The sequence below is a fragment of the Pholcus phalangioides genome, unplaced genomic scaffold, assembly GCF_987345545.1.
Source record: "Pholcus phalangioides strain wild (caught in Gottingen) unplaced genomic scaffold, Ppha-v1.0 ptg000010l_1, whole genome shotgun sequence".
In the NCBI taxonomy this organism is placed as follows: domain Eukaryota; kingdom Metazoa; phylum Arthropoda; class Arachnida; order Araneae; family Pholcidae; genus Pholcus; species Pholcus phalangioides.
The window spans coordinates 33,557,566-33,585,529 of NW_028301603.1; the positions used below are offsets into that span (position 1 = coordinate 33,557,566).

Genomic DNA, 27,964 nt, shown 5'->3' on the forward strand with positions numbered 1-27,964 from the left:
CTCACTCGGTAGTAAATTGCCCATCGTGGTAGATTAGAATTGTGATCGGTTTGAAAGAGCAGAAAGTCCTACATTCAGCGCTGATATACGCTCTAAGAAAAGAAAATGCCAGTCCTCTGTAGCCTAATGGTAGAACACTGCCCCAGAAAGTGAGAGGTTGGAGGTTCGATCCTCCACAGAGACATTGCGAGTCTTCCCGAACTTCATCACAACTTAATAACCAGTCTGTCGTACTTGGTATGGAGTAAAAGTGTTTTTTCTCGGGTTTTTCTGAGTAGGGCGACGAGGATTTCGTTGGCAGCGCCATCTATCAAACAATTCAAGAACAAAAAGACGACAATAACGGAATAGGCCAGCATAACGCGAATATTGGGTAAAGCTTGTACCGAGATATACCATACCATTCCTCCGAGATAAAATCATGTCGAGCTTTTAACACGAATGTCGGAACACAAGATATACGAATTACAGCAGTGTGGTTCTCAAAGAGTTCACCGCGGCTCCTTGGGGCGCCACGAACAATCGACAGGGACGCGCTGCCCTTGTTAAAGCGCGGCTATTCAATACCATAAAGTGGTTCATTGTTTCGAAGCCACGGATACGCGTCCATCAGGGCAAGGGAGCCACGGAGGACGACAAAAGTTTGAGAACCACGCGATTATTATCAAGCGGTAGAACAACGAGTTATCACAGTTAACACAAAAAAACACATATAATAATTCCGGGAACGAGATAGAGTCTATCTTTTGTTGTTGTTAGTAGCAATGAGGGGGTTTTCACTGGCGTATGAGGGTGAGGAACTCTTCTCTGGTTTTCGGATCTTCTCGGAAGACGCCCAACATCGTGCTCGTAATCGTCTTGCTGTTCAGCTTTTGAACTCCTCTCATCACCATACACATGTGCCTGAAGAAGAAAAACAGTATTATATCCCATTAGTTATATTATTGGCGAAACACGGTTAGTCAATATCTCAGCAGCGTACGAAGGGTTTTCTCAAGGTTGGGAGGGGGGGGGGTTTAACCCCAACTTCCCGCCCTCGTTCTTACTCATGCCTCTCGGAGGGGCTAAACCACCCCTACCCTTGCCTACATCAATACTCACTCTGAAAGTTACAAAAATCCATAGGCTTAACGACTCCCCACACGGGAGTGACCAATGCCATTCAGTCATAGTCCCCACAAGGGTAAGGCTGGCAGGGCCCGAGATGATTCTCGTCGTTTTTTGTTTTTTTCACGCTATAAATTCATCATAAAGGGGCACGTAAAAGTATGGTCTGGAGGGGGGGGGGGGCTGCAAAACATCTCAGCCCAGGGACCCTGCTGTAGGATGTGGGAGGCCATGTGCAATTAGTCGCATCCACTTATCTCTGACGGGCTGTTTATTCTTTCGTGATTAAGACCGCGCGGTTCATCCACTGGAAGCGACGACAGCCGACGGTGAGTCAGACGACTGGGGGCGTATGATGACCACTGAGAGTAATCTATTGAGTAGCGTGGTGAAGGTCGCTTTCATTTGGACGACATCAAATGCCCCTAGTCGTCTGATTTAATGTCGGCGGTTGTCACTCGCCGCATGTTGTCGTTCGCGTAGCTTGCCGCATGTTGTCGCTCTCGGTGGACGGGCTTGAAAAGGTTGAGAACCACTGATCTAGGGGATAGACGGTTGCAAATGATCCTCACCAAGATGTTGTCCACTTGGGTGCCAATCCGGTTTGGTGCTGGTGAGCGACCCCGTTTCTCTGTTTTGTTATTGTTATACTTAATCTAGGCGGGTGAGTGTAATAGTTCTGATTTGTCTAATATTTGAATATGGCAGTTTACAGAGAAGAAAACTTCACTTCAGGTTCACTACACGTACACATTCCGGCATGTACCAATTCGTTAGAAATTCCGTAGAGCAGCGGTTCTCAACCTTTTTTGACTCGTGGAGCCCTACCCAGTATATAATTTCTATGGCGGAGCCCTGTTTGGTTCGAGGCCATTTTTTTTGTACATAATTTTTATGGCAGAACCTTGTAGGCATCTTTTATTTATTTATCTATCTATCAGATTTACTTATATATATTATTTTTCTCGAGTCGCCGCGGAGCCCCTGGGAGGTGCACACGAAGCCCTTGGGGCTCCGCGTAGCACCGGTTGAGAACCCCTGCCGTAGAGAGGAATGTGTACGAGGTACATTCCTCCCTGAAAATAGGTGGCAATTTCTAGAAGGTTCAGTGATTTCCGCTTTGGCAGTTGTAATTCGGACCAAGAAATCGCTTTAGAGGTTAAAGTCTTTTTTTTTTTTTTTTTTTTTTTTAATACCGAGCACAACTCAGGTCTATCGCCATAGGCAATTTACTACCTAGCGAGTTGTGCCGGAATTGTAAGTGTGTGTACCTAACAGTCTGAGTGAGTATCTAGTGTTGCGTATGATTTTTCAGTGCTGCCATCTATATCTCAGAAGTGAAGTGAGTGATGTGTAGTGACTGTATATTTGTACTGTTTGTAGGCCTGTTGCTCTCTGTGGCGAGACTTTTTAACGGGGAGATCGACTCGCACAGCGGCGAGGTTAAAGTCATATGATATACTAGTTCTATTATAACAATTACGTAATTGGACTTACGTTGCTTCTATGACGACTCCTACACCAGTTGGACCGATGGCTTCTGTAATCGCAACCGCGATTTGTTTCGTCAGTCGCTCCTGAACTGCAATTACATAAGAATCATACATTTCAGTATTTGTGAACAGTAATGTCAAGTCAGATCATGGCCCCCATTGACAGCTTCAAATTTTCAAGATAGCCCGGATCTTGTTAGATTCAAAATCCACGGATACCATCGAAGTTTTGTTACCATAGACGTAATCATGTGGTTTGCAATATGTGGTACGCCCTTTGGGAGGCTCAAGGAAAAAATCTCTACCCGTGCAGGAACTATTTTTGGCATCTATTAAAATGAAGGCCACGATCCCCTTTTACAGAATAATATATTCGATATATATAGAAAGGTAAAAACTATGAGTAAATTGTTTTCTCTTATCTAAGATCATGGATCCACAAAAATCTCTCCAAGGACCCCCTCCACTGGATGATGGCGAGCAACTTTTGATCCAGGATAGTGGTTTGCAATATGTGGTACGCTTTGGGCCAGGGGCGTCTCAAGACAATATCTCTATACCAGTGGGGGAACTATTTTTGGCACCCCCTACCCAGCCCAACCTGATTTATCCTCATCCCAACAAGAATTTGGCGCCTATACTGGAGAGCGGACAAAAATAATTTTCCCTAATTATTTTTGTCAATAAAATGAGTTTTATCGCCCTTCCATCTCGGATTTGGCGCTCCACATAAGCTTCTCAAAGTGGTGTCCCATGCTGCCGCACGGCCTTGGGGGGGGGGGGGTACATGAAGAGCTATTAAGGTGTACACGAAAAATCAGACCCAGAAAATTTGAATAGTTTTTACCTTGAATTTAATTTCCGATTCCCGCAATTTGTTGCGATGGATTGAATCAATCTCTGATTCATATCAGAAATTGATTCATAAATCTCTGAACACGTAAAGTTTCAGAAGCTGAAAAAGTGACACCGACAAGGATGTCTTTCTAGTAAGAAAAAGAAATGTACTCTCGTAGCCCTATTTTGTACTGAAATGACACTATTTTGTAGTGAAATGACACTAAAAGATGTAATTTCTAAAATACCAAAAAAATTGAGAAAAGTGAAATTTGTACACTTGGGTTTTCGATCACGTATTTGCCATTCAAATACACACGGGACCATAAAGGCCTACGATATGCTCCTTAAATCAACAAGTTGGACGGACTTAAATTTTCACCCTGTGCACACCAGAGTTTCTTCAACCTTTTTCTAGTCGCGCGAGCACTGACTGTACTCGTCATCTAAAGAAGAGCACCGGTTACGTCAAGTTTTACGAGTGAATGCACGAAATCGGGATGCTTTTTAATCCTTGAAAGCAATTTGTACAAGGTGTTTCCGGGACGGTGATTAAGTGCTCGCGAGCACGAAATCGGACGCGGGGGCATAGAGCACTATGGGTGCTTCAAAGAGCACCGTGGTGCTCGCGAGTAACGGGTTGAAGATGCCTACACTTACGTTTTTCGAATGGTTTATACATTGCAGTTTTTAATCAGGGTGGTTATAACTAATATGACACTACTCAGCTTATATTTATACTGATGCTACTCCGACCTATGTAGCTAGCGCCTGTTGTGTTGAACATATTTCATTGAAACTTCGTATATACGTTATTTGGGCCATAGGGAAAAGATAACTGCGATAAAAAAAGCGCCACTTTTTCACCTGGTGGTCAGAAATTGAATTTTTTTTTTTTAAATTGAATCTTTCTTTTCCCTATGGTCTATAGGTTAATCATGGTAGGTACCTCCATCAGAATGGGCGCTACATGCGCCTGAGAAGTGTGTGTGTGTGTGTGTGTGTGTGTACAAACGAATTATTCCAGTGAAAAGAAAAGGGTAGATTGTTCTTCGTAGGTACTCACCTTGCAGCCTTCGACTAAACACCTCAACGATCCTGAAAAACACAATATTTATTTTAAGCAATTATATATATACAGGGTGTAGTCACATCCTTATATTATATATATAAATATTATTATATATAAAAGCATATATTAAAGCCAGGGCCACACTTATTGTCAAGGCTGGACCCGAAACGTGCCAAGGTTGGTCATGGGCAAGCAGTGTGGTCCGCTTCACCTTTGGCAATGGTTGTCAAATGTTGGAGGTTGGAAAGTATTGGAAGCCTTGTCGAGTACCTTCCAGCTTCCAACCCAAGACAAAGGTGCCGCCTTTCTTCCCGATCTGTCTAGCCACACATTGGTCGAAGAACGCCAAAAATCACAACACGCGTTATCGTATTATTTCCTTGGAGAGTGTTCTGGAAGCAAATACTGTCTACACCAAGGAACATTGGAACAGGCTGGGCCATCGTGTAGCCAGACCATGCAGCTGCTACTTCTTTGCATCAGGGGGAAGGCAAATATTTGCGAATGAGTATTGGGTCAGACTGGACACAAATGTGGTCCTGGCTTTAGGGACGAACTCGAGACGACATTTTACATTCTGAGATGCCCCCTTAACTTCTAATAATCAATGTCTCAGCGAATATTACACTTGAGAACGTGGAATATTTTGTTTTTTGTTTTTACTCAAGAGAGAAGGGCAACAAAATTGAATTCTGTATCTGAGAACATATAGGCAGGGCCGTCTTAAGAGCATCATGGGCCCCCGGGCCAAGTGGTTTTTCTTAGGCCCTACCAGGTAAATTCTAGAAAATTTCAACTAAATCGCATTTTTGTGAGGCCCATCTTCTCTTGAGGCCCCCAGGTCGTGCTTGGGTGGGCCTATGTGTTAAGACGGCACTACATATACGGCCCCTGGTGAATTGAATGACATATCTAAAATACGTCACCCGTGGATCTAGGACGATGTATCGGGAGAGGCGAATTGCGTAATTTCATTGAATCCTCCCGTAAAATACGGGACGGATCAGGAGAGGCAACCGTTTCTAAGTCCCCTTCCCTCCTCTAGATCCATGCCTGAGCGAACATCTTCAGCTGCGAATGGAGCCAAAGCGGATAATTTCAGTTGCAAATGAAGCGAAGGCAGGCATCTTCAGCTGCGAATGGAGCCAAGGCGGATATCTTCAGTTGCAAATGGAGCGGAGGAAGGCATCTTCAGCTGCGAGTGGAGCCGAGGAAGGCATCCTCAGCTGTGAATGAAGCCGAGGAAGGCATCCTCAGCTGTGAATGAAGCCGAGGAAGGCATCCTCAGCTGTGAATGAAGCCGAGGAAGGCATCCTCAGCTGTGAATGAAGCCGAGGCAGACACTTTCAGCTTCGAACGGAGAAAAGGCGGACATCCCCAGCTGCGAATGAATCTGAAGCAGGCGGATCCACAGTGAGGTGTCGGAGAAGCAACTTATTGTGCAGGTGCATTGTATCATCCCGTATTTTACGGGACAGAGAAATTTCCCCATATCATTCGACTCTTCATAGTAGCGATCATCTTCACCCCCCCCCCCCATCCTAAATCCACGCTTAAAATGCACACGTTGTTTTGATAATGTGCGCATTTCAAGCGCGGTGACTTGATACTTTTCTAGTTAAAAACGTGCTTCAATCACCGGGATTAAACTATTAAAAGTTCGATAAAAGATCTTTCACAAAACTTGAAAAAAGAAACCAAAACAACCAATACGCCTGCCTATTCGTTGCATTCGTTCGAACATAACAGACACGTTTTATTGGTCGAACTTTGAAGTTTTATAAAAGAACTTTCGAAACTTTTATAGTGTAAAACCGGCCTATAACCAACGGTTAAAAACATGAAGGGCGTATAAAAATGAGACTTTTAACACCTAGTATATAGGGATGTAAGAACATTTCACATTATTTCTTTAAAAGAATTTCATCCGAATTTCGCTTATTTCAGTTCATTTCAATGTCTTAAATTATTATTATTTTTGCATCTGTATTCTGCATTTTGAACGTAAAACTTGCGTAAACTCAATGTGATTGGATAGAAGAATTCAAACAAACAGCCAAGAAAATGGCAACTTCTCAGTTATACCGACGGAAAAAAGAAAAATATGGCATCAGGAAGAATGTTTAGCATTTTTTTATCAAATAGCCAAGGGTTACGAGGAAATTTTTTGGATGGGTTATTTGATTCCTTCATTAAATTTATATTCGTGAAAAAGGGGATAACAAACCCCATTACCGACAATAGGGGGGCACTTTAAACTGGTCAATATGTACGAATATGTGATTCGATGGGATATTTTTCTGGAAGAATGAGTCCCGGAATAAAACTTGATACGATTACGGAAATGGTATTTCACAAAATACTGAACATGGAGAAGTGATTTTTGAAATTCCAGTACAGTCTCGGGTCATAACGACCTCGTTCCCATGCACACGGGTATCCAACAAGATTCTCCACCAGAAACTGGATCCCGATCCCTACAGCAACAACCAATTTCAAGAAAAATAGTTTTCTTCCGAGGTATTCACATTTGGAATTCTCTCCGTTCAGTATTCGAAATAACTGTTGTTATCACTGATAAGAGGTCTTTCTCCCCCGCCAAATAAATAACAATTTTCTGGAAATCCTATCTTTGCCTAAAAATGCTTCTGTTCCTTCTTTTTCTTTAGCATTTGTTCCCCCATATCCAAATAAATTGTTGAAGTGACAGACAGTACTGGGATTTTCTAAACGGCATGGGTGAGGTTTACTGTTCGTGTTCTTATATCAGTTCCCCTACTTAATCCATATCTTTTCATTTTTCCCTCACATCAATATGAATGTACACAGTATGTTCATATATTCATAGGATATCACCTCAAGAAAAAAAACTCATCAGCCTTACCTTGCCAATTTACTTAAGCCCAGAACCTTCTTATTCGGGAGATAACCAACTGAAACCTGAATGAAAAAAAAAAAAGAGAGAGAAAAGTTTAGTCTTCTCAAAATTTAAAATGAGATTTCCAAAGTATACAAAATGGACGTCACAAATCATATGCGATGTAAGGATATAAATTATCTAACGGCAGCCAAAATTTGGTGAATATCGTCAATTTTAGTGTGCAGTCATACTTCGGTTTTCGTCGATTATCCGCCCAAAAACAATCGGCGAAATCCGAAACCGACGAAAACCGAGTCAATTATTTCCACATGAATCCAATTAATTCGGTTTAGAGACACCCCAAAATAATACCAAAAACATTTTATTTATAGTATTTAATACTAAAAATAATAAGAAATTTATATAAAATGAACATAAAAAAGACTAATGTAAAGGATAAATGAACATTTAACATGTGGCCATTTTCACACCTTTCTGAAGACTCTTATTGGCGTATGGAAGACGGTGGGGAGAGAGAGAGGCGCAGATATTATTGTTTGGAAGGGTAAATCCCCTTCCATAAGGACCTTAGGTATCAATTAGGTATCATTATCTAGGGGGTCACTTCCCTTCTTGGTCTTTTGGCACTAGGACCAGCTACAGAATCAGTGGACCCATGTCGCCCAGGAAGGCTGTCCAAAGTGGTCTGCTTCCGCCGCCTCTTTAAGATTTTCCCAAAATGGGGCATGGCCTTCTTTTTGGAAGGGCTGCTGGCTGTGGAAGCTTTCTTTGGTCACACGGAATTGTTGGGCTAGATGCGCGGGGTGATGCTCACGCAACGAGAAACAATGCCACACTGAGTAAGAGAACGAAAATTAGCCGCTATCGGGTACACCGACGATAAACCGATGTATTATTGTATTTCTGACTAAATATCCATGAACACATATTTTTTTTAGTTATTTTTATGTACGGATGGGAAAAAAAACTGATGAAAAATGATTAACAATCACAATCGTTTACCTTCCCTATGAATGGCACGAGGTGATGCTCACACATGGAGAACATTTCTATGTCTTTTACAATCACCATCTCATCGTGGTCTTCTTCGAATATGGCGTCGTTCACCACATCTAAAAGAAAAAAGAATAAAACCAACTGTTATTACTATGTATTGTCATCACTTATATTGTCACTGAAATGATTTTTGCCATTGATATTTTTGTAGCATACGTACATCCTATCAAATTATAAGAGATCCTCGAGACAACACGTCAATTTCCATACTATCCACATTCACATGAAAGTTGATACCTCGTTTTCTCCAAAGTTATAAATCATACATTCATTCATACATCAAACAATGTTTCTCAGAGTGTGCTTGCCTATTCCTTATTGCGTACGAGTTTTGTGTACAGTTTGAAATGCGTAGTTTACTTGTTCAACGGTTTTCATGCTTAGGAGACTTTTGAACCCCTAAAAATGCGTAGAAAATGTACAGACCACAAGGAAAGCGTAGGATGCATGTGTGCTTATCTCCCCCTTTCCCGACCAGTGGTTCTGAAACTTTTGCCGACAGCGACTCTCTCGCCTCAGTCAGCGTTTCTCCGTAGCAAAGCACTGAACAGGCGATTTAATACCGACTATTTTCCGCCGACACCCATGACATAGGTTGGTGACACCCCCAGAAGCCGAGACGCATACTTTGAGAACCACTGTCCTAGACACATGAGGACGAGGACTTGCACATCCCCAAGAAATGAATAGGATGTTTGCTTACACCCCCCCCCCCCTAAAATAAGCACGAGATCTTTGCGTCCTGTTCTCGGAAATACTTTGGAGGAATACTGCACTGAAAATATGTATTACGGCTTAGCACCTGCCCATTATCACCTCCAGAAATACATAGGAAACCTAGCTATTCTAATAATGCATGGGAGGAACGATTGGGGGAACAACTATTAATCCAATCGGGCCTCCGTATAACTTCATCCCTCGGGACCGAATAAAAATGATTTCATAAGCGGGGTGACTTGATAACGAGTAATCCCAATTCAGTAACAATGCACGCGGGGACCTATGGAAAGTGACGGGGACCTAGCAAAAAAGACGTTAAAAGTGCTGTCGTTATAACGAGGTTTTACTGTACGTTATTGGGTGTGTGTACGCCTAGGATATGCGTAGGAAGCTAGCGTGTCATTTTTTTATATATATTTTGCGCAATTTTTGGTTGCTTCTTCAGTAATTGTGAATTATTTTCCCCGCAATTCTGAATGTCCCGTCACGGGTTGGGAACCGTTGGTGTATCCTATAGTATTATGTCTAATGATGGCATATAACATCATATCTGATATATTGAAATCAGCCTCATAATCACCAATTTAAAAATAATTAAAAAATCACTCTTCACATCAGTTAAAAAATTAGAATATAATGAATGTTATTCAAAGTAATCGCAGTTTTTAAAATCAGTTTCTGTTCCAGCACCTACATTATACTTTTTTTTTTTCTGATTCCATAAAAGAATTATTAAAAAATAATAATAACATATAGATGCGCCATCTTTACGAGAGGACCGTCCCCATAATCCCATCAAGCGAATGTTTAAAGTCATCGAAGCGTTCGGGTTTTGTTTATGATACACAAAGGACACTTCTCAGCATCTCATCAACGTGGAGACACGCTCGAAGAAGCAAATGCGATTGGTTTTTCAAGTGAATCAATTCCCAAGTCGGAAATTTCCACCACCAAAAACTTAAGAGGGCACAATAACATCACAACTCGTAAAATTTCGGTAAATTTATCTAAAAAAATACTTTAAAATAAATACTACTGATAATAATAATAATTACGAGATGGAGGTTATAGTGATATATATAGATATTTTTTACAACAAAAAAAGCCTCCAACTTTGAAAAATGAGAATTCTGTACTAAAACCGTACTCAAACAGGGGCAGCTCGAGCTTACCCGCCGCCCGGGTGCAAAGCCTTATGTGCCGCCCCTAAAGACGACCTTGGCGGGAGGCTGGCGGAGCTGTATCCTAGGAGACCTTGAGATAAACCTATTTTTGCTTTCAGGAGAAAGCAGCGCACAATTCTCCGATCAGAAAGTTGGCTTGACCATACGTCCCGCTTTTTATCCCAATTTTTTAAGAAAATGTGTTTTCAAAGTGAAAAGTGGTTTCTCTCGTTACTCTAACATTCTTGATTAGCCGAGGATGATGCCACTCTCCGCTATCCATGCAAAGGTTTTCAACAGCTGGCTGATGAGGAGATATATTTTCGGAAAGAGAGAAAATCCAACGGCCCCTGCGGGGAGAATCGAACCCACGTCTTTTCACTTTCCACGTGAACGCCGTAGACCAGTGTTTCTTAACCTTTTTCAGCTCATGGCCCCCTTATGGATTGCATTTTTTCTCGTGCTCCCCCCCCCCCCGTCCTATCCAGGGCACCCTCTACCCTCATCTAAGAGTGAGATACTTTCTATTTTTTTTATTATGAATGAAATTTTAATAGATCAGTTCAATCTCTGGAATCCTGGCTAGGCACGGATTCAAATGGTGGAATATCATCTCTCCCAGGGGTCAAATTATATGGTAAAAAACGGTCTGTGTAAAATACGGGACGATCCAACGAACCTGCACGATAAATCTACCCTCCTAACACATCAACCGTTGCTCTGGCAGCCCTCCATACTTATCTGGAAGTAACAGCTTACACATGGAAAAAAAAAATAATCATAGTACCAGATCCCATATAGGGCACAGTTCTCCTCCCTCCATCATCGACATGAAGACCCAAGGGTTAAGATGCCCCTGGTTCTATGGACGGATCTGATGGATTCTGAAAGTAGTAATATTTTTCAACCATGTTTCACTTTTAAAGGTTTTCTTTCACAGCTCTCTGTGACTCCCTTCACCACCTCGTGGTGGATCACCTTTTTTCTGACTTTCTCCCGTGGCCCCCCCTAGAATATTCCAGGACCGCAAGGGGGCCATATGGCCTCAGGTTGAGAACCACTGCCTTAGACCACTAGACCACAGAGGCAACGATTACCGCAATCTTTCCTTGGAGCTTTTGTGCACTGAACGGGACCGTACATGGACGGTCGGACGCAATTCAGGCCAAAGCTCACGATTGCTGACGGTGGCACCAGATGGCGACTTATCCGAGGATGACGTCACTGTCCGCTATCCATACAAACGTTTTTAGGCTGATGCGAAGATATATTCTTGTCCTGTTCAGCGCACATACGAGCTCCAAGGAAATATTGAGACATTCGTTGCCCCGGTAGTCTAGGTAGTTTACCCGGAAATTGGAAGGACGTGGGTTCGATTCCCCGCAGGGGCAGTTGAATTTTTCTCTCTTTCCGAAAATATGTCTTCGCATCAGCTAGCTGTTAAAAACCTTTGCATTCTTAATTATACCAGATAATTCACAAAACAGAACTTACTGATGGGCCACCATTACTTACACTTATCCTGTGAAGTTGATGTATAACGAGGTGATTTTTATAAAGGAAATTTACTTCAAAGTCGTTTCTGATGCTTCAGGGACCGGGCAAGTGATAACAAATTATTTCCTTTGCGTTAATTGACTTTATTGAAATTACTGTTCGCCTCTTGTGATAGAGTGCATTTTTCGCTTCATGCGAATTTTCACTGTTGGAAATTTTTAAAATTTTTTTGTGTCTAACGAAAGTCCAAGAAACCGCCCCCCCAACAACCTGCCACCCGGGTGCACCCTCGCTTGAGCCGCCCCTGCAGACAAATATAAAAGAGATTTTCTGAAAAAAAAAAAGAGGTAGGGATTTTTTCATTAGGGGCCGTTTGAGTATTACGTCATCATCGATGGGACAGGGAGGGGGTTTCCGATTTGCTGACTTTTGATGACAAGGGGGGGGGGAAGGGGGGTTTGCATAATGCTTTCGTCATCAACCACCCTTTATGAAGATATTGACCCCCCCCCCTATTGATAAGTGCCCTGCAGAGCCACTCTTTAGTGATCTCTAAATTTTTCGCGGATCCAAGTGATCTGGAAATGTGTCCGGGCCGCTTAAGTGCTCTGGAGCTGTGCCACGCATCACTCAAGTGATCCGTAATTATATGCCGCGGATCACTTAAATAATCTGAGAATGTGCCGCGGATAACTTGAGTGATGTAGAACCGCACTGGGGGCCCTTAAGTGCTCTAAAACTACGTCACATGTCACTCAAGGGCTCTCTAAATGTGTCACGAATCGCTTAAATGTTCTGGAACTGCGTCCCGGGTCATTTAAGTGATCTGAAAATGTGCCACGGGCCGCTTAAATGTTCTGGAATCGTACCATGGGACACTTAACCGATCTGAAAATGCGCCGCTTAGGTCATTTTTACAAAATCAGGTTTGAGGAGGGCAGGCCGCATCAGATAACCCCCCGGGGCCATATTTTATCCGCGGGCCAAGGGCCTTTGTGCGATTTATCATTATATGGCTTAGAGGGTGGGTCGCAATGAATTTATCAAAGGTAAATATTGAGTTCATAGCCTTCAAATAATATTGAAATTAACAGAAATTGATTATAATAACATATGAAGGTATTGTCTTCCCAAATTTCAAATTAAAAAAACAATTTTTTTTTTGCATTGAAAAAAGAAATTTTTAATCATGGGAGGGGGCCACGAGCCCCACTATGGACTCCCCCCCCGCCCCCGTGTACTTCTCTGATCCCACCGATATGCGTTAGGTTTCAGAGGGGCAGAGTTGATGACCAAATTTTGCTGACAAGGGGGGAAGGGGGTCAGAGTTTTGTTGTCTTTGCTGACAAGGGGAAGGGGTCAAAAATAGCTAAAAATTTGCTTACGTAATACTTGAACGGCCCCTTAATGACAGTAAAATCGTTGTGCTTTCTTCATTATAGTAGCCTCCGAAGATGAATCGCTGAGCGACCGAAATGTATCGTCAATGTGGGTTGCAAAATCTCGCCAAATGATTCTTTTAGTAATTGGAAATAAGTTCGAAGCCCCTACGATGCAAATTCTTTACATAGGAGCTTACTTATTCCAAGAAATGCACAGATATTTGTGTCACTTAAAAAATTGACAGCTGTGCGTGCCCCTAAAGAATAATGTGTAGGAGACTAGCTTATATCCCTAGCATCGCGTCTAATCTCTAAAAATGCCACAGCAGACTTGCGCACACCTACATGTGCTTAGGATGCGTGAGTTGAGCATTTCTAAAAATGAGTTAAAGAGAACTGTGTTCTCCTTCAGTTTCGTAGGAGGTTTGTTACTTCTAGAAATACAGAAATGCGTAGGTGCGTGCACTCAATGGAAATGTGTAAATGTGTATATACTCAATGGAAAATATGTCGGTGTGTGGTCGATGGAAAATGTGTAGGGGTGCGTGCAGAAAGCGGACTGAAAGCTCAACGGGGGGTCATATGCCCCCTTATTGTCCTAGGACATTTTAAGGGGGCCACAGCAGAAAATCAAGTGAAGGGTGGGAGTCATGACAGGTGCTCAAAGGGTTCCACAAAGAGCTGTGTGAAAAATGTAGATGAAAAGAAATGGTGCTTTCAAGTGAAAATATGGTGGGGGAAAAGCGTGACCACTTTTCAGCAAAACTGCCCTTAGAACCAGGGTCATCTTAACGCATGTACTAATCCAGGCATTGTCCATGGGAACTCATATCCACATGGTGCCTACTCAGTACCATCTTAACTCATGGGATCCCGGCGAGCAGGGTGCGTTTCTAATAAGTTTGGGCAATGGACCCAGTATGAATTTTTGAGGCCCCCTTATATTTTTTGTTTTTTGAGGCAGAGGCGTAGGTAGGATATAGACCCGTTACCTATAATACATAAAGCAACCAGTTTCAAGGCCCTGAAAATTTGTGGGCACGTGCCTCGTTTGGCCATGCGAAAAACAGGCCCTGCCCGGGGAGGGGGGGGGGCATCACGATAGTGATATCTAGTTACAACTTGTGAGAGTGAGTAGGTAAATGTGTTGGCAGTTAAACTTCTATATCCAGGTAAGATAATAGCCCCAGAAAAATCACTTCGCTATGAGGCTACGAGGTATCATAAACAATGCCTGGATTGGTACATGCGTCAAAATGACCCTGGTTCTAAGGGCAGTTTCGCTAAAAAGTGGTCACACTTTTTCCCACCATATTTTCACTTGAAAGAATCATTTCTTCACATCTACATTTTTCACACAGCTCTTTGTGGGACCCTTCGAGCACTTACCATTACTCCTCCCAAGAGGGAGGGGGCCCTGTATATGACCGGGGGGAGGGGCAGAGAAGAAAATATCTCCCAAAGGGGGGCCATGGGCTGAAAAAGACACGGATCTAATTGGTTTCTTCACGGAACGAATGATGCTGATTGACGACAGGAAAAATAAGAAACCGGCTCTCGTAGTAAATAACCTAAACTACGTGTTAGATAATAAATGTCGGAAGTGAAAGTGCATAAAAGCGGGGAGGGAAATGGTACGTTTAATTATTTCTCAATCAAAGAGCGTCACTCTCTCTCTGTCGGTTCGAACGGAATTCCGTTGCAGACGGGCAGAAGTGATGGTGATATGCAGTGGCGTCTCAATGTACAGCATCTCCGCTGTCAGTTGCGTAATCACTCTCCCTCGTCTCTCAGTGAAACCGCCGTCGAATGATAAGGAGCGAATGTTAGATCTCAGTTGAAAATAAATGCTGGGACGTACGTTACTCTTGCCCAACCGGAACATACAGGGTGCTGCACGTAGCTAACACCTTGTTACAAAGCAAATTAGGGGCCGTTCAAGTGTAAAGTAAGCAAATTTTTTGCCATTTTTGACCCCCCCCCCTCCCCTCTTGTCAGCAAAATCTCGCCATCAGCTCTGTCCCTCTGAATCCTAACTCATATTTTCCATAAAGGGTGGTTGATGACGTAAGCATTATCCAAACCTCCCTTGTCATCAAAAGTTAGCAAATCGGAACCCGCTCCCCCCCATTGATGATGACGTAATACTTGAACGGTGCCTTACCGACGAGCCGTTGATCCTATAGGCATACGTTCTATTGAGAAAAAGTATCCATGAATAACGTGTTGAGAGCTCAGATTCGCCATTCATATTGCAGGAGGGGGAGGGGGGGGGTGTGATTACACAAACGTCCTCTCCACTTGTTAACACAAGATTCATTGAAAGACTGGTTATTTGTGGAGATGAAGATTAAGAAAATTCATCTCTGCCCCCCCAAGGGGAATCGAACCCCGGTCCCACGCTTGCCAGACGAGTACTCTACCATCTAAGCCAGTGATTCCCAACACGGGCGTTAACGCCCCCCCCCCCCGGGGCGGTGGAAAGTTTCAGGGGGTCGGTGGAAGCTACGGGTATAACATAGGATCCTATGGGTTAGATTGCGTTGGGGGGCGATGGGAGAAAAACATTTCTGAAGAAGGGGGCAATTGGACAATAAAAGGTTGGGAAACTATGATCTAAGTCACCGGTTCTCAACCCTTTCTGACTCGCGGAGCCCTTTTCAGTGTATAATTTCTATGGCGGAGCCCTTTAGGACTTTTTTTTTTTTGTTTGTTTATCAAATTTACTGACCGCTCAAACGAGACAGTCACGCGGTACGCTCGTTCTTGTAGGTTCTGTTTATTTGTGTTTAATTGTTTAATAATATCTTTGAATCGTAGAAGGAGGTGTTTGTCGTCAACCGCCTTATTCCTTCTACGACAAGTGGTGACCCGACCGATCCCGAACGCTCTTCTGCTCAATTTCCATTCCGCCTCCACCGTTACCTACTGTCATGGCGACGAATGTGAAACTGCCACCTTTTCTGGAGCCGCGAACCCGAACTTTTCTTCAGCAGCGCAGAGTCATTGCTCTTCATTCACAAGATCGAAGATGTTCTCACGAAGTTCCAACTCATCATCAGCGCGCTTGGCCCAGACGAACTGAAGCTTGCGAAACGGCTACTTCAATCCGCGGACGCAATAGAACGCACCTACAAGAACGAGCCTACCGCGTGACTGTCTCGTTTGAGCGGCAAAACTCAAGTTCAGTTCCAACATCGCGCAGGCGATGGGGTCCGAGACAAATAACACTATTTTTTGTTTTTCCATGCTATAAATTCACTATAGAAGGGCCCGTGAAAAGTCTGGCTTGGGAATGTCCGCCAAAGTTCCCAGCCTGGGGGGGGGACTCTGCCCCAGGATGTGAGGGGCCATAGTTAAAACCATCGGAAAACTTGAAAAAATAAGGTTACCCGGAACAATATTTGTCTTGCGATATTGAACAATTGACTTCAAGGGTGAAAATAAAGTAAACGTTGTCGCGGGAAGTGGGGGGGGGGGGGCCGCAAGAAATGATGCCAGTGAAGAAATCACTTCCCGCTCAGTGAAAGCCCATTAAGAGCGCAGCCTCAATTGCTTGTCTTCTAACATCAAGAACGTCGCGTCCTTCATCTGTGAGCTCCCTTTATTCTAAAAAGGATTCTGTGATTTTTATTTCCTGCATCTTTTATCGTCGCAATATGGAAATCACGTGGACACGTCAGCGGTCAAGGCCACTTACTTTTATTCAAGTCCTGTAATTGTGAATAGCCACAGGCGCGTTTATGGTTCCGCCGCCTGTGGGCGCTTACACGAATTTGCCACCCCCTACTCCCATTTTAGTCTAATTTTCTTGACCGCTCATTCCTGAAATTGAAAGCCCCGCGCTGTAACCTGCTTGGCTTTCCAGTCCTGTGACTACGCCTCTGTCTCTAAGTCGTTCTTTTGCCCACTCGCTTGCACATTTTCTTGGTCACTGTCACTGTTTTCGTCGCTCATTGCCTTGGACCCCACTCTCTAAGTCACTCACTGACCAATCAAGTTCTCGATCCCTCACATGCTTGCACACTTTTTTGGTCGCTCACTGATCCTTGCTCTCTATAAGTCATCTTCTTGGTCACCTGGCTCTCTTGGTCACTCACATGCTTGCAAACTCTATACGATATTATTTTGGTCACTCACTGACCTTCTTTCCCGTTCTGCAGATTATTTACATACTTACTACTTATTAACTCTTTATGCCACTCTTTTGGTCATGCAGTGATTTAGTCCCACGTTCTCACGGTGAAAAGTCACTGTCTTGGTCACTCACTGATCCGGTCTTTCGCTTTCTTGATTACTCGTTTTGTCATTTACATGCTTTCACATGGTTTGGTCACTCTTTTCGTCACTACCTCACTTGATCCCTCACTTTCTAGGTCATTCTTTTGGTCATGCACAAGCTTGCGCATGCTTTGGTCACTCTTTTAGTTATTCACATGCTTGCACACGCTCAGGGTCATTTTTTGTTCGCTTCCATGCTCACACACTGTCTACGTCACTCCCATGCTTATACACTCTCTACGTCACTCTTATGCTCACACACTCTCTAGGTCAATGTTTTGGTCATTCACATGCTCTGGGTCATTATTTTATTCGCTTCCATGCTCGCACACATTCTCTAGGTCATTCCCATGCTTATATATTCTCGTGCTCACACACTTTCTAGGTTAGGTCGCTCTTTTGGTCATTCACATGCTTGTCCAGGTGCTATGTCATTAACTTGACCACGCATTCTTCCAATTTGCCTCCCCTCTGATTTTAACGCACTGGCCTTATATAGCCCGCTAAGCCCTTCCTCCAGTAAATACGCCTAGTTAGAAAAAATGGATAGCAGATTTCAGCACTACACATAACAAGCATTGCACAGAAAACAAACTCCACATTAGGTTCACAACACTCACACGCGCTTTCCGGAGGCACCGATTCGTTAGAAATTCCGCAGAGGAATGTGTACGAGGTAGGTGTATGTACGGTGTCTGCAAAATATAATAAATTTCCGGATAAATACCGGAAATAGTTGTTAAAAACCGGAACATTCTTAAAACTCTCATTGGTTGGGCATTACAGCGTAAAATTTCAAACTAACAACGTATTACGAAAATATTGTCATACTACTTCTAGACAGAGGCGCAAAAACGAGTAAAACGTCAGGATATGGGAGCCATGGTTGCCAGACGTCCCGTCCCGTATATACGTGATTGAAGGGCGTATGCCGTGAAGGGTTAGACGCGTTACATTCATAGATTACATTATATACTCATAAATTACTGGGGTGGGGAACTGGACTCAAGTACTCTTAGTCCCATACTGTAACGTTTATGCTTCTAGGAACAGTCGACCCGCGGTTTACGAACTTACTACAGTAATTTGTTACGGATGTCCGTTCGTAAACCGAATTGTTCAGAAACCAAAATAGTTTTTTCCTTCTCCCTTAGAGAGGAATCAATGCAAAATTTATTAATTCGTTTCAGCGACTCCGAAGGTTTTTAGTGTGAACTTTCGCAACAGTGCTTTGCGCTCAAGTGCATAACGTAAAACCGATTGAAATCATTAGATTAACGCTGAAAACGCTCTTCCCTAGAAGAGACAATCCCAACCTTTTGAGATAACGGGCTTATATCCCATATTGGAGCAAAGGCGAGAGGCCATATGTCTGGTTTCTTTAATATTATCTATAATCACATTGTCGAAACCCTCGAAATTTCTGCCTGTAAAGCCAAACTCGGCAATTGAGAAAAAATCGCAGAGGATTATGGGAAAGCGGCACGAAACCGCAAAAAATTTGTGCGGGTGTAAATCTTATTTTATACTTCCCAAGGATGGGGGGGAAAAAATGCCGAGAACGTTTATATTCACACAAATATCCCCATAAAAACCCAAATATTGCACATGTAAACGGGGCTTCAGTGGTTCAAAATGGGTTCAGCGTCCTTTGGTTACATAAAATATTAACATGGCAAAAATATAGTCAAATAATAAAATATCAGTGTAATATCTAACGTAGCTAAAATCTAAATTGAAAAAAATATTGAAAATAACTCTATTTCATTGCACAAGCAAAAACCGGGACAAACAGGCGTCCTGAAAGCCTTTTTCGGGACAACGCGAAACATAGCAAAAAAACCTGGGACATCTGACAGCTAATTTGGCCTGACCTGGGCAGCTAATTTGTAGGAATGAGTAGTCAAGAAAACGAGACTAAAAATGGGTGAATGAATAAAAATGGGCAAAATAATTTGTATTGCCCGCAGCAAAGGGCGTAGCGGGGGGGGGGGAACTTTGGGGTCTGCTGCCCCCCCCCAAATGTGAGAAAATGACCGAAAAAAGGGAAAAAGATGGCCAAATCTATTGTTCTATCACTGGCTTATCCCCTCGAACGAAATTTCTGGCTACGCCCCTGGCCCACAGTCCACAAAACGATAAATCCGTATCTGCAGGGCGCGGGGGAGGGAAGCCCTCATCGGAGGGCCTTTAATTATGTGCTCCTTGTCAAGTGCTCGAATTTCGTGGGAAACTGAAGCTGAAATGAGGGGAAAAAAAATCCTGCTGAGCTGAATATATTTTTTTTATTTATTTTCGTGGGGTATCGAGGATCCTTTTTATTTTCCAGATAGTGGACACACTCTTCAATTTCACCTGCAGAGGAGGAATAAGGGTATTATTATAATAATTATTATAATAATTACTATTATTTCTTCTCTAAGGCGCAGACGATGTTTTTTCTGAGCCGCAGAAACTCTGCGTACACGGAAGTGCTCCCATTCTTTCTTTCAGACCTGTCAAATGGATGCCTTCGCAGTCATTTTCACACTCCAAACGCCCATATTTTGTAAACTCATTAACCATGAAAAAGTAGTGCCTTTCTTAGTTATTTTCGCCCATAACCAACAAATGGGTGAAGAAAAATTTTTTACCAGCCAAAATATCTCTTTTGGAAAATAACTATACCGTACAGGATGTATTTATTATATTGGGAAATACCATTTAATTAGAACCCCCTTCCGCCACCTGTAAAATAAAAAACACAACTGTTAATGATCCTCCAAATTAGAAGTGGTTAAGAATGACGTGCTGCATAAAAACCAATACAATATGATATTAATAAATAGTTTTTAAACAATAATATAAATTGAATAATTAAATTTGCAGCAAAACTTTAATAGTTGATGTTTGTGTACAGTAAAATAACGTAAGTAACCGCGCAACTTGCAGTCATCCTTAGCTTCATATAATTGAAAAACATAAAATGAAGAACCTGTGTCATATCATCTGTATTATATGCTTTTTGATTAAATTAGGAACCAATGACGCTTTGTAAGTGTTACTTACATTAATTTACTGTACGTATATGTTAACTGTTTAAAATTTTGCAGTAAATTTAATAATAAAAATATTATTATTGCTCATAAAATATTTGCTAATATCGTACTGTATTATTTTTTCAATGCAGCACATTAATCAAAAAGCAGTCAATCGAACAGTTGTATTTTTTAATTGGTAGGTGGCAGAACGGCTTCCAGTTTAATATGACGTTTCCCAATGTATGTACGACATTCTGTATTGTATAGTTGTTTTCCTGAAAGGCATATTTTGAGGTTGGTAAAATTTTATTTTTACCCATTTACTGGTTATGGACAAAAGGAAAAGGCACCAACTAAGGCTTCACAATGCGCAGTGAAATAGGTCGATGCAGGTGAAGTGAAGGACAATATGCCCCCATCTGGAAGAAAAAAAAGTTGGAGGGCACGTTTCATTGTAGGAATGAAATTTTGCCTTTCCCCGAGAGCATTTCTGTGCTCATCACGAGTGCCCCCCCCCGCCCCTCCAATCCTGGGAGCCAGGCCCCAGAGACTTAGATCGCGGTAGTGGGGCCTCCTCCATAGTGAATTTATGGTGTAAAAAAATCCGACAACTCAGTTAAACACCCTATGATACAATGATTAGTATCCTGATCACATTTCAAGCATTTTCATGTTTATTTAAAGCACGTGCCAACGTTCTTGTACGGGAGCTCTGGTAATGGTTATAGATAAAGCTCTTGATTTGTGGGAATGTGCTTCCCGAATTAAAAAAAAGGGGAAAAGATGGCCAAATCTATTGTTCGACCACTTGTTCCCCCCCCCCCCCCGAACGAAATTTCTGGCTACCGGCCTGGGGCTGCAACCTCTCGAGTTCCCACCACGAGAGTACAATCAGGCATGGCACGGAGACCTATGCTCTTTTCCGATCCTGTAGTAGGACCCCTAAGCTGAGACCTTTGGTGGGCTCCCAGGTAAGACTCTTTACGGGCCCTCTATATTATGAACTTATGGTTTGAAATAAAAATTATGAGAACAATCTCGGGCCCCGTGCTGGAGATTTGCCATCCCCCACTCCTTTGTAGGGACATGCGGAGAGATCTCGGTTTAATAGGGGTTCCACTATAAGATCTGGCACAATGATTTATGACAATAAATGCGTATATTCAGAGAAGAGACCCCATACGCAGGGGAGGATAGGGGGGGGGGGGGGCATGTCTCCTTCGAAAAAATTAGAAAAAAGTTCAATATTTCGATTAAAAAAATTAAAATATCGAAAGAAAATACCTTTTACGTGTCTGATTTTAACCAATTTCTGTTGATTTTAATGCTTTTTGAAGGGTGAATTTCTCGGAAACACAACTTTTGTATCCTCTTCGAAGGTCGATACGCCCCTGATTAAGAGGTGGTGCCTAAGCTATAATTCAGCGGTTCTCAACCTTTTTTTTGACTCGCGGAGCCCTTTCTGGTGAATGATGTCTATGGCGAAGCCCCGTAGGCACATTATTTATTTACTTTTATTGTACAAAAACATTTATATATTTTTTTCTTCAAATTTACAGCTTTTTCTATTTTCCTCGAGCGGCCGCGGAGCCACCGGTGAGTTCACACGGAGCGCAAGGGCTCCGCGGAGCACCGGTTGAGAACCACTGCTATAATTATTTCTTCCATGTATGCTAGGATTATTTCTTTCTTCAACGCCGAAATTATTTATTTCATCAATTTTTTCAGACCGAGCACAACTCCGGTTGTTGCCATGAGCAATTTACTACGGCGTGAGTTGCGCCGAAAGTCTGAGTGCGTATCTAGTGTTGTGTCTGATTTTTTTTTCAGTGCTGCCATCTATATTTCCAATGTGAAGTGTAATGACTGAATATTTGTGTCGTTGTAGGCCTGTTGCTCTCTCTGTGGCGAAACTTTTTTATCGGGGAGATCGGCTGGCATTCATGACTCGAAGTAGAAATCTAGAAGACAGCATGAGTGTAGAAATCGAGAAGACTAGAATGAATGTAGAAATCTGGAAGAGACTAGAATGAGTGTAGAAATCTGGAATAGACTAGAATGAGTGTAGGAATCTAGAAGACTAGAATGAATGTAGAAATCTGGATGAGACTAGAATGAGTGTAGAAATCTAGAATAGACTAGAATGAGTGTAGGAATCTAGAAGACTAGAATGAATGTAGAAATCTGGATGAGACTAGAATGAGTGTAGAAATCTAGAATAGACTAGAATGAGTGTAGGAATCGAGAAGACTAGAATGAATGTAGAAATCTGGAAGAGACTAGAATGAGTGTAGAAATCGGGATTAGAACGATTCTAGAAGTGTACAATGAAGGAAGGGCGGCAAGATCTGTGCAGATTCCTCGGCCTCTTCCCGTTTTGGACAGGACGGCAATATTAAGCTAAAAATGAACCAAGCTTCTGTTTTTTGGACCGCACGGAATCCAACTGATGTAATCGCATGAAAGCGTCTGACCGTAATAAAACATAAGTAAAAAAGTAAATAATGCATTTCGTCATATTATTATACACATACTTAAAATGCGAACGCGCTGTGACACTTACAGTTGATCCGACATTAAAACACTGACGGCAGCAGCGTTCATGACGTGGATGCGTGTGTTATTATTTTTATGGCATCTGCGCCAGGCTTCCGAGATGCAAAAAACAGGTGCTTCATATAATCTGTTGGGAACGGCATTCGGCCTTGATTTCTTCGAACATGTTCTGCGCGTTGATATTGCGTCATGTTTTGGTTCATGTCTTGTTGACTTTCTCCCCCCACGTGTGACGAGAGTTGACGCTGCTGAACGGAAAGTAAACTATGATTTCCTTTTCAATATATTTTGCGTCCTTTTCCCCCACACTTCTTCACTTTTGACCTGAGGTGTAGTTACAGGAGGAGGGGTGGGGGCTTAGCGGGCTGCTATAGCCCCCTATGCGGGCTGCTGCTTCCATTGCAGCAAATTACCAGATCAGTGAGGAACCAGGAGAGCGAGAGAACCGCGACCTGGTGAGTGTGCCAGCATGCCAGTGACCAAGAGAATCTCTCGGGAACTCTCTCGAGAATTTCGATCCGGCTGGCACTTTCAACTCCTGGAGCATTCGGTTGCCACAGTCCAAGTACCACAAAAGAAATATCACGAAATAAACCTAAATCATGGGGGGGGGGGGGGGAAAGCAAAGAAATGGATGTTTGTCCTCGTAGATACTACGGTAAATCCATTTTTGTCTCTAGTTGTGGGCCAACGGTATCCTAGAGCTCCCGAATCGAACGGGCGGTTGAGGAAAAGGAGGGGGGGGGGGCTCAAAATATTGAGCGCTTTCATCTGGAGTTCATTAACTATTTTTTTCATCAGTTCTGAATTTTCCATCATTTTTAAAGTTGCCATTCTGGGATTGCTTTCATCAATCCCTTCATTAATTCTGGAATCATTGCTTTTGCCAATTCTTTCATTCATTCTGAAACTATTGCTTTTATCGATTCATTCATTAATTTTGTAACTATTGCTTTCATAAATTCCTTCATTAATTCTGGAACTATCTCCACATTATTAAACTGGGATAATTTCTTCCAATAAGAGAAGATTTTGAGCCGGAGGATTTCATCCGTTCAAGCGGGGTACCCATCTATCCGATAAAAAAAAGCGCTGACGACTGTATTTCCCAAACTCTTACAGACAAGAAGAGAGAAGAGCCATCAATTGTTACCTTCTTCTTACATCATAAAGTTACAATCTCAATGATAACAGGGGTCTGGGAACGAGCAATAAAGAATGCTTATCATAGGATAAAATAATAAGGATAAGGACACTTGTGTTTATTTCAGCGAAAGGATAAGGCCATTTCTCTCGTCCGTGAAGAAACGGCGCCTCTTCTTTCAAGATATCATTTCAAAATCACCTTTTCTTATCATCGATTGTGAAAGAAACATCGATAAAGCAGCAGGAAAGAAAAACCACTACTTCTCTCTTCCCAAATCGGATGATGTAGTGATAATCCGATTAACGGAAGTTATCCGACAAGCTTATCAGCTGTGACGTCGCGTGGGACTTTTTCAGCATACCGGAAACATTTTGGATGCGGCGATGTCTCGGGGGAAAGCCCAGGGTGCCGCGGAGCCTCGATTGAGAAACGTGGTCCTAGCCCATATATACTCAACCCCCTGTGGCCCTCGAAGTTGTCTGATGTGGCCCATGACCTCAAACCTAATTTTGTGAAAATGAACTAAGCGGCACATTTAAAGATCGCTCAAGCAGTCCGCGAAGCATTTCCACATGACTTAAGTGACCTCGCGATACATTTAGCGATCACTTAAGTGACGTGCGGCGCAGTTTCAGAGCAGCAGTTCCCACACTTCTCAAGCTACCCGCGGTACAGTACCAGATCACTCAAGTGGCCCGAAGCACAGTTTTAAAGCACTTAAGTGGCCCGTGTCGTATTTCCAAATCATTTTAGTGATCCGCGGCACGTTTATAGAGTGGCCCGACACACGTTTTCGAACTAATGAAGTGGCCCGCACTCATTTAAAAGTTCGGCACCCTTGGCTTAGCCTTTCTAAAAGAAGAAGGAAAAGGAAATCTCAGCGTCTTGCCCATGTTATACTCGTAGCTTCTACCATCCCCCTTGGTCCATCGCTCCCCGGATACGTACTTTGGGAAACACTACACTACTACCGTGGATGCGGCAGTACATCTCAGGGCCCTCTCAACGCATGCGCCCACAGGGGAATGGCCTGGAGGCTTCTGTGATAATGAGACCGAGCACTTTTTTGAATGCGCAGAGCGTTGATCAAACTAATTTAGGGAGCCGCAAGTGACAAATGTTTGAGAACAGCTGTCCTAGCCCATATGTGCTCAACCCGTGGCCCTTGAACTCGAAGTCATCTGATGCGACCTCAAACATAATTTTGTGAAAATGAACTAAGCGGCACATTTCCAGATCGCTAAGGGGGGTTGTGGCATTCTTACAAATCACTTAAGTGACCCGCGGTACAGTTTCAAAATACTTAACTGGCCAGCAGCACATTACCAGATAACTTAAGTGACCCGCGGTATATTAACTGGTAACTTGAGTGACCCGCGAGGCCCACGATGCTGTAAAGACGGCCCTGATCTACCTTATTTACAAAAAAATAAAATAAAATAAAATTAATTAATTCAAAAAAATAGATAAAAAAAAATTACGAGACTAAGAAATTGATTTAATAAGTACAAAGCAAGGTCCTCGCATCCTGCAGCAGGGCCCCCCCAAGCTGGGAAGTTTTGCAGGCTCCGTGGCCAGTTTTTCACGAGACTCTCCGTAGTGAATTTTTCTTGCTTAAAAACAAAAAAAAAGAAAAATTAGGAGAGTCGTCTCAGGCCCGTGTCTGTACCCCCGTCAGCCTCGCCCTCAAGAAAGCCATAGTAGAAAGTGTAGGGAGGGGCCATAGTTAAGACGCGGGAGGGCACAAGAAAAAATTGGGTCCAAAGGGTGCCATACTTAGGCAAAGAAAAGTTAAGAAATGCTGCCCCAGCAGATGCAGGTGTAGATCCAGAAAGAGTCGGGCCGGGTGGGGGGGGGGGCAAAAAAATAGAGAGAGAGATGAATGGTTTTCTGTCCCGTAAAATACGGGACCTATTGCCATTTCCACTACATTCATTGTCACTTCCGAACACATCGTTTTGGATCCGTTCCCGAGAGACCATGGGAATCATTTTAAGGGGATTCCTTAAATAACGTGCATGTCGTTTCAAGCCGCCCCCCCCCCCCCCAGAAAATATATGAAATAATATGGACCGTCCCGCAAAGGTAAAAAATATGAGAAACACCTTAAGAGCAGGAGAGGATACACAAACTTTTCACGTTCTAGGCACCCTCGAAAGTTTTGCGGAGGATTCTGGGGAGGGCATGGTCCACAAATTATGAAACTGGATCTTTAACGTGGTGATCTTTGGTGGGCTATGGGGTGGGGGGAAACAGGAAGTTTTACTGGCATCTCAGCAGGGCCGTCTCAACAATATCATGGTCCTATGATCACAGTGGTGTTTCGCCCCCCCCCCCCGCTTAGCTCCAAGTACTTGTCTGCCAATGTACATACTTACTATCGAAAATTATATCATCGAATCTCTCAGTATCGTGAGGCCCCCTCGACTAACGAACGGGTGGGCCTATTCATTTAGTCGGCCCAGTCTCTCAGAATTAAATTTATTGTATCGTTGGGGGGTTCCGCAGGGGGGGGGGTGCATGTGTAGTGTAGCAGTAGTAGGTAGGGACTCCAAAAAATGGCTCGGGGATCCATGATGTTCTTAGGTCAGCCACCTCGTTGGGCAATTTGCCTGTTGTGGCGTTGTATTTGTATTTGTATTTGTAAATAAAAAACCGATTCATTCCGGGGCCACGGGCCAGCATGCCCTATGTAGAGGTAATGCTTCAGGATAATCTTTGGGGGAGGGGGCGTGCAAGCTAGAAAAACTTGTGATGATGCAAGAACCTGGGCGGGGGTTCCCCCCCCCCCACGCTGAACTAGACGGGGGTGCTAAATTCACCGATTAACTGCGCCTTCTACATTACCACAAGGACGCCAAAATGCGTGCTTGCCCCGGATGACAAAGAATCTAGTTGCGACCCTGACTAGAGGGCTAGGCGCAGATGGAGCATGGGTGGAGGTACGGGGGGCTTGGGGCATCAACCGTCCCCCCCCCCCCCCAGCGTCAAAGATGAAGTTGACTGATCTAATGTATATATGCATATATGAATTGACATCATCATCATCGTGCCCCCTCAGACTTCCAAGTCTATCTCCGCCTATGGGATGGAGGGTGATGTGTCAGGAGGGGCGACGTTCATCCCGTATTTCACGGGACAAACCATCTTTTCCCATTTGTTTCTTCTCTTAGGAGGGGCCATCGCATCCTTCTGGATCTGCACCTGGAAGGGGGACAAAAACTCTTCAAGGTAAGAGCATAGAGCAGGAGGCTCCTTTATTCTCTCTGTGTGGGGACCAAAGGGTTTCCTCGCGTAAGTGGTGATAATGAACAAAAAAAAAATCATCATAATGAAAGGACCTTTCTCATGAAATAATTAAATAGGAGAAAAATTTCAATATTTACCTTCGAGTGTTTGATCGTAACCCTTGGTGAAAAACAAGAAGGCCTTCGCGGCTCTTTCGGGTGTCTTGAGGAGCCCTTGCCGGTCCGGGTCTTCTTTGATCCCGGTCAGGAGCTGCCGGTAGACTCCGGTGAGTTCGGACACCCGGTCCGGTTCTGGTTGCTCCGGGTACAGGTCCCGGTCGTAGGACAGGAACTTCGGGACTAATTTGTTGGCGTGCTTTTTGATACCATTGCCGTTGATGAAAGAGTAATCTTCACCATTCTTAACTTTGCTCTCTTCTTCGCGGACCACTTTGTTCGGCTTATTACCGGACATACCGTCACCGGACAAATAAAAATTAATAAATAATAGTCCGGAGGAATTAC

General features: G+C 43.2%; 1 protein-coding gene across 1 annotated transcript; it reads right to left on the minus strand.

The window, feature by feature from the left end:
• Nucleotides 1–643: 643 nt before the first annotated feature.
• Pu (GTP cyclohydrolase punch) lies at nt 644–27,964 on the minus strand. Its single transcript, XM_089238161.1, is given in 7 exon segments — nt 644–903; nt 2,605–2,689; nt 4,504–4,535; nt 7,394–7,449; nt 8,393–8,502; nt 27,599–27,838; nt 27,841–27,964. Coding segments are annotated over 7 exon segments (669 nt in total). The 5' UTR covers nt 27,860–27,964; the 3' UTR covers nt 644–776.